Raw genomic sequence first — 7287 nt, 5'->3', positions numbered from 1 at the left:
TTGGGTCTGCTCCCATATCGAGGAACATGAATAAAACGTCACGAGCGAGTGTGTGAGTGGGTTGGGTTTAACGCCGCTTTTAACAGTTTTCCAGTTATATCACGGCGTGTCAGCTTAATGTGGGAGGTAAGCCCGAAGTGATGCAGGTCTCAGACGTTTACCACTTTGTTGAAACTTACGAGCACGGTTATGGCGCTGACAAACCTAGCAACATAATCGGGGCGAACTGGAATTCGAACCCACAATCATAGGTTTCTGCTGTGCCCAAGGGACGCAACTCGCGGCGCCTTAGACGACTGGGCCCCCAAACGTAACGATAACGCGCTCATCGTAAATGAGGAAATAGCGTGTGGGAAGATTTCAATCTCAAATCCTCGATACTGTATGCATATCTACTGAAACAATGCAATCAGCATCAATCCCATCATTAATGCAGGGTAATTCATCAACGTAAACCAACACATCATACAGATTACATAAAGGGACTGGTAAAACTGGAGGGTTTTCTTCGGGCGCGGTGTGTTACATGCTTCGGTCTTATCGCTTCCAAACAGAGCTTTCGTGACAAACGTTGTTGTCACGCCATCATAGTTCCGGGGTTCCTACTCTGGTGTTTTGACTATTGATTGCAACCATGGTTAGTAATGAATGTGTGCAAGTGGGTGGTACTGAGAGAACACTTCTTAAAACCAGTCTACTCTCTTTTAAGAGCACTCTGTTTGGATTCCTGGGAAACGCATCGAAAGCACATTCAGAGCACGGAAAGCATTGTATTGCTGTAAGCCTTCCGAACAATATTTTTTTTAAATGCATAATAATTCAATTTTCGTTGCGTTCATTGAATTCCTGCATTCTGATTAGATGAATTGGTCACGTGTTATTGCATTCATTCCCAATGAATGTAAAAATATAAGCCACGCCCACCGAGGCGCACTACGTTTATTACCGCGGAATGTCAGGGAATCCCAATATTACAGTCGAGGGAATTCCCTTTCTGCTCACGTGTATCTCGTGAATCGTAATGCCATTTAGCGACATTCATGCAAACCGAAGGCCGAGGATGAATGAAACAGCAAACGGCGCAGGCTTGCTCGCCTCGGTTCAACTTTCATGTCTTCATGTTTCATTTCTAACTAGCATTTTTCAAACTCTGTTTTCCCGTTTACAGGGAAGTTAAGTTTGAATCTTTCGGTAACTGACCATGTCATCTGAAACAGGCGCCTTCTTCTGGGCATATTTCTTCCGGTTCGGTACAGTCTGACTGTTGCAGTTCTTCTCGCCTCTTGCCTTAATTGACAGTTCCTATGAACATTGTTTTCGCCCTAATCTCCGTTGATTGGCTACTGACTGTGTAGGCGTGTCAAGTTATGTGCATAAAATAAACGATCACCTGATTCATGTCACGTCACAGTATGTATTCATACACCTAGAATGTTTATCAATCTCGTCATTTTTGTCTGCTTTGATAAATTTAACTGTTTTAGGTTAAACTATTGTAGATAAAACATATTTTACGTTGTTGAATTTAATTCTACGCGGATTCATACATTTTGCATATCGTTTTTTTCGATTCATACCTCAATGAACCGAAAACAAATACACAGTCGATCCTCAAATGAAATAATGTATTCTACATACTCTGTTATTGTCTAAACGTATATACTCTTTTAATGCATTGCCATATACACTATGTTATTGCATACGCGTATTTATTCTTTAAAAGCATACACATGTAAACTTTGTTATACTCTTACTCGAATATAAATTATTGTACATACAGTCAAGTCTCGTTAACCCGACTACGTTGGTTGCATATGATTATGTCGGATTAACAGTATTTCGGATAAATGAAACTAAGTAGTCACAACGTTCGTTGTCGAAAATCGGACAACTACACGATAGATAACGATACAAACACGTAATAAAAAATGAAATGTTATACTCTTACTCGAATATACACTATTGTACATACATGTACGTACATACTCTGTTCTTGCATAAATATAGAGACACTGTCAGTACACAAGGATATATATTCTGTTATTGCATGTACGTATACTCTTTGTTATTTTATACACTTAAATGTACATTTAACCATCCGATAACCATTGATAGGGGTAATATAGGGATTCTTGAATCATGCATATGAATCAGATACTGGGATACAATACCGGGGTCAGATATTGGGATAAAATACTGGGTCAGATGCGTAGATCAGACACGTGTGTCAATTATTGAGGGCCAGATACTTTGGTCAGATACTGAGAACCGATTTTGGGGTCAGATGCTGAGATCAGATACTGGGGTCAGATACTTGGGACAAGTACTGGGGGATCGAATACTGGGGTCAAATGCTGGGGTCAGATACTTGGGACAAGTACTGGGGGATCGGATACTGGGGTCAGATGCTGGGGTCAGATACTTGGGACAAGTACTGGGGGATCGGATACTGGGGTCAGATACTGGGGTCAGATACTGGGGTCAGATGCTGGGGTCAGATACTTTGGACAAGTACTGGGGGGTCGGATACTTGGGTCAGATGCTGGGGTCATATACGTGTGTCAAGTACGAGGGTCTGATACTTGGGTCAGATGCTGGAGAGGGATACTTAGGACAAGTACTGGGGGATCGGATACTGGGGTCAGATGCTGGGGTCAGATACTTGGGACAAGTGCGAGGGTCAGATACTTGGGTCAGATGCTGGGACATCAGTTAGGGGGGTCTGATATTTGATCGGATCGTGCAGAATCAGTAACATACGTATTCCTTATCTTTGTACAAGCTGTATTGGATATCAGCTTCACGTCTAACCCCTTTGCGATCGAGTACATGTATTTAAGACAACAGTAAGTATATAATCCCCCAGAACCAGTGGCGTGGCGGTAGCGTTGTGTCCTGAAACATTAGCACAAGTCATTGATTCCCTCTATTGTTGTTTTGACAATGCTCAGTTCTGATGATTGATATCACTAATAAAAAGAACAAGCTGACTTTGAAGCCCGTTTATTGTATCTGTCTGTGGATATGCTAATGACCTACTTAGCAGCTTTACGGAACGTATAGGCTGATTAACAAAGCTTCCACTGGATACTTGAACGGGAACTGGGGAAGGGGTGGGGTGCGGTGGAGGGTCACCATAACCATGACAATTTCAGGCAGTGAGTCTTGAGAAAGAGTGAGTGAGTTGGGTTTAACGCCGCTTTTAACAGTATTCCAGTTATATCGCGGCGTGTCAGCTTAATGTGGGAGGAAAGCCCGAAATGATGCAGGTCTCAGGCGTTGACCACTTCGGGGAAACCCACGAGCACCTGTATGGGGCTGACAAACCTAGAAACATAATCGGGGCGAACCGGGATTCGAACCGACAATCATAGGTTTTTGGCGTGGCCAAGGGACGCAACTCTGCACAGAGAATCGCGGCGCCTTAGACGTCTTGGCCACCCGTGCCCCCGAGTCTTGAGAAAAGGAGGTGGTCGGTTAGCCTAGAGGTGAAAGCGTTAGCTCGTCACACCGAAGACCCGGGTTTGATTCCCTATATGGGTACAATGTGTGAACCCCATTTCTGGTATCCCCCGCCTTGGTATTGCTGGAAAATTGCTAAAAGCAGCGTAAAATCATAGATTACTCACTTTCGAAAAGGCACAATTTTTTTAATGGCTACGTCATAAAAAATACCATTTCAAACGCGTGATTATCATTATAACTATCTGAGGGAAACACACACACACACACACACACACACACACACACACACACACACACACACACACACACACACACACACACACACACGCACGCACGCACACACAAAAAGCAATTTACCACAAGCAATCTCACACTTTACGGCTAAACTGACATTGTCATTCTACCGAAAAGATAACAAGTAGTGGGTTTGTGGCAGTTCCCATTCTGTAATGCAATTATAGTTATCAAACAAAGTCGGGTATTATGTCGTAGTGCGGGCTAAAAGTCATTTCACTGCTTATGATACAATAACCATTGACACAGCTACCGAAATAGCTATATGCAGGATGTTTATGGTCTCCAAAATGTTGTATGACAAAAGACTATAGCACTAAACATTTCAGTATCTGTTGTCATAATTGTTGCAATTTCTCAAAAGGTAATCTCGTAAAGTGTTAACTGTATGTGTGTAACGGCCTTGTTGAGGGCAATGTGGTCCTCGCACAGTCGTGAGAGAGATTTGAGTTTCAGCGTTAGATCATTCAAATACATTATGGTTGTTGCGCGGAACTGTTATGTGTTGGGTTTTTTATTTCTGTTGTTGTTTAACCCTTGTTACTGGTGTTGTTGCTGCTGTTCGCACGTTGTTGGTGTTCATAATACCAGTGTTGACCCCGTTGTGGGTGTTGTTATTGCTGATGGTGACCCTGTTGTCACTGTTCATATTGCTGCTGTTTTCCACGTATTTGGTGTTCATGATACCAGTGTTGACCCCGTTGTGGGTGTTGATATTGCTGGAGGTGACCCTGTTGTCAATGTTCATATTGCTGCTGTTATCTCCGTTGTTGGTGTTCATGATACCAGTGTTGACCCCGTTGCGGGTGTTGTTATTGCTAGAGGTGACCCTGTTGTCACTGTTCATATTGCTGCTGTTATCTCCGTTGTTGGTGTTCATGATACCAGTGTTGACCCCGTTGCGGGTGTTGTTATTGCTAGAGGTGACCCTGTTGTCACTGTTCATATTGCTGCTGTTTTCTCCGTTGTTGGTATTCATAATACCAGTGTTGACCCCGTTGTGGGTGTTGATATTGCTGGAGGTGACCCTGTTGTCAATGTTCATATTGCTGCTGTTATCTCCGTTGTTGGTGTTCATAATACCAGTGTTGAGTCCGTTGTGGGTGTTGATATTGCTAGCGGTGACCATGTTGTCAATGTTCATATTGCTGCTGTTATCTCCGTTGTTGGTGTTCATAATACCAGTGTTGAGTCCGTTGTGGATGTTGATATTGCTAGCGGTGACCATGTTGTCACTGTTCATATTGCTGCTGTTTTCTCCGTTGTTGGTGTTCATGATACCAGTGTTGACCCCGTTGTGGGTGTTGATATTGCTAGCGGTGACCTTGTTGTCACTGTTCATATTGCTGCTGTTTTCTCCGTTGTTGTTGTTGGTGGTGATATTGTACCTGGTTATGTTGACTATAATTATTACCGTCGTTGTAGTAGTTGTAGAATGTTGTTGATGATAACATAGATGCGACGTAAACCTGCATTGTAGATGTCCAACACGGGATCGGATCAAAAGGCTACAGCAGTTTCACTAAAACGTTGTTATTTCTTAAAAAATATTCAGAAAACTTGAAAAAAACTTATTTTGGGGTTTACAACAAGAAACATAATGGTTTATTGTGCATCCTGAAAGAATTGCGTTATGGGTATCCATAAAACCTGAAACATTCCAAACAGGAAAAATAGCCTTTATGAAAACAACATTTAACAGTTGAAATCATGACCAAAGAATATGTCTTCACTAGGTGTAAGTTCGGCAAAACATGATTTTATTTGTGTGTTTATTTTTTGTGAGGTTTGTTTTATGGGGTTGGTTTATTATTTGGGGTAGGAGTAATATGTCGGGTACTTTTTGATACACCATATTTAGCTACAAGCTGTGACACCATCAATCTGAATTGTTTATTATGGATGGTTTAAGTCAGTCTGGGACATCAGTACAAAAATGCTAAAACATATTATTTTGTTTAAAAAAAGAATAAATGAGCCAGCTCATAAAAGTTAGACGAATAAATAATAAACGTATTGTATTGTCAATTTAGAAACCCAGAAAATACTTCCTTGTTATTCGTAAAGTTTGGAGTAGATTTCGGAGTGCGCGCGTCAGAATAGTGTGATATTAACTGTATATCATCATATTACTCATACAGACAAACTTATCGAAGGATGCGGTAAGATAGGGGTCAGCTGGAAATGTCAAATTTAAAAGTCTGAAATATTGGTGTGAAAATGATCAGACTTGTTCAAATGGAAAGCAGCTTGTCTTTGTTTCTTACACTTGCAAGTTCACATGGTCAAGTACATAACTCAGTTTGAGTCAAAGGCTTGCTCATGTTCAAATGTTAGAAAAATCCTTCATGAAAACCTCTAATCAGCATATTTGACACGTCTGATTACTTTCAGAACAATTTCTAAAAACTTTTCATTATTCTTAAATTATGCAGATCCGGTGGGCCAAAACAGTCCCTAATCCCATCTTGCCAGATCAAATTACACGTGGGAGCGTCTCAAAAAAAAACAATACACTTTCACTGAACAAAAAGCGACCGGTGTGGTTTTGTTTATTTCAAAATATTGCAATATTGACAATTATTTTTTATATAAAAAAGTATCACATTTGCTTCTTGTAAACAAATTCCAGCAAACAAATCCATCCTCGTTCATTCCCATACTTATCACAGATTTATGTAAATATTTTATATCACACATTCAATAACAATGTCTCGCATCCTATCCCTCACCGGCACATATATACAAAAACATCAACAAAAACATCATCAACTGCTCAAAAGAAGTCAAGGATCATGTCATGACAGGTTAACTATAGCTGTATGAAATAATCGGGGTCCTTAACTTCTACTGAGTAGTATATTTTCAAATATCAGCAATCGTGGGATCATATTTAAACACTGGCAGTTTAAAAAAACCATATTCGAATGACTAATCTTTTCAACTGTTGCTGTATGCCAAATATGGAGGATGTCATGGCAACCATACACAGAACATACGAAGGTATATGTGAGTTTCAATGGCTGCCACAAGTCTCGTCAAAACACGCGATTATGATAATCCACTAAAAGCTTACATCGTTAAGCTGATTATTGCCAAGATAAGCTTCATAAAATCATGCTAAACAGGAATTATTTGATATGAGTACACCCTTAAGTAACATATCTAATTACGTCAATGCGCTGTAAGAATACAGTTCGTATACACCCGCAGTCTTAGGGGATACGGTGGAATCACACTTCAGGCAACATGCATTCCTTGATATATGGCCTTACGAAATCCAATATCCCTCTCGTGAAACACGATTTGTTTAATGTGAATTTTGATCCCGTGGGGATTACAGAATAGGGGCAGGGAATTTATTATAAAATGGGGGTGGGGTAGCGGTGGAGTTGATGGAGCTTTAGGACTGTATCATATTCTTTCACCCCCCACTTCCCCCTGCCCAAAACATACAAGATGTTTTTCAAGCTCCCCGCCCCCCCCCCCCCCCCCCTCTATAATCTATAATAAATACCAGTCCCTAAA

General features: G+C 41.0%; 1 protein-coding gene across 1 annotated transcript; it reads right to left on the bottom strand.

Annotated features, from left to right (window-relative positions):
• Window positions 1-2280: 2280 nt before the first annotated feature.
• LOC139465125 (GATA zinc finger domain-containing protein 14-like) lies at window positions 2281-5101 on the bottom strand. Its single transcript, XM_071246813.1, has 2 exons — window positions 4304-5101; window positions 2281-2475 (listed from the first exon to the last, which is right to left on the bottom strand). The coding sequence occupies exons 1-2, from the start codon at window positions 5099-5101 to the stop codon at window positions 2281-2283; spliced, it is 993 nt and encodes a 330-aa protein (XP_071102914.1).
• Window positions 5102-7287: the final 2186 nt, after the last annotated feature.

The sequence above is a fragment of the Haliotis cracherodii genome, unplaced genomic scaffold (genome assembly GCF_022045235.1).
Source record: "Haliotis cracherodii isolate W230 unplaced genomic scaffold, xgHalCrac1.p SCAF_17, whole genome shotgun sequence".
Lineage (NCBI taxonomy): Eukaryota > Metazoa > Mollusca > Gastropoda > Lepetellida > Haliotidae > Haliotis > Haliotis cracherodii.
Note: the sequence above shows the minus strand (reverse complement) of the source record. Positions and strands in the feature narration are given on the sequence as shown.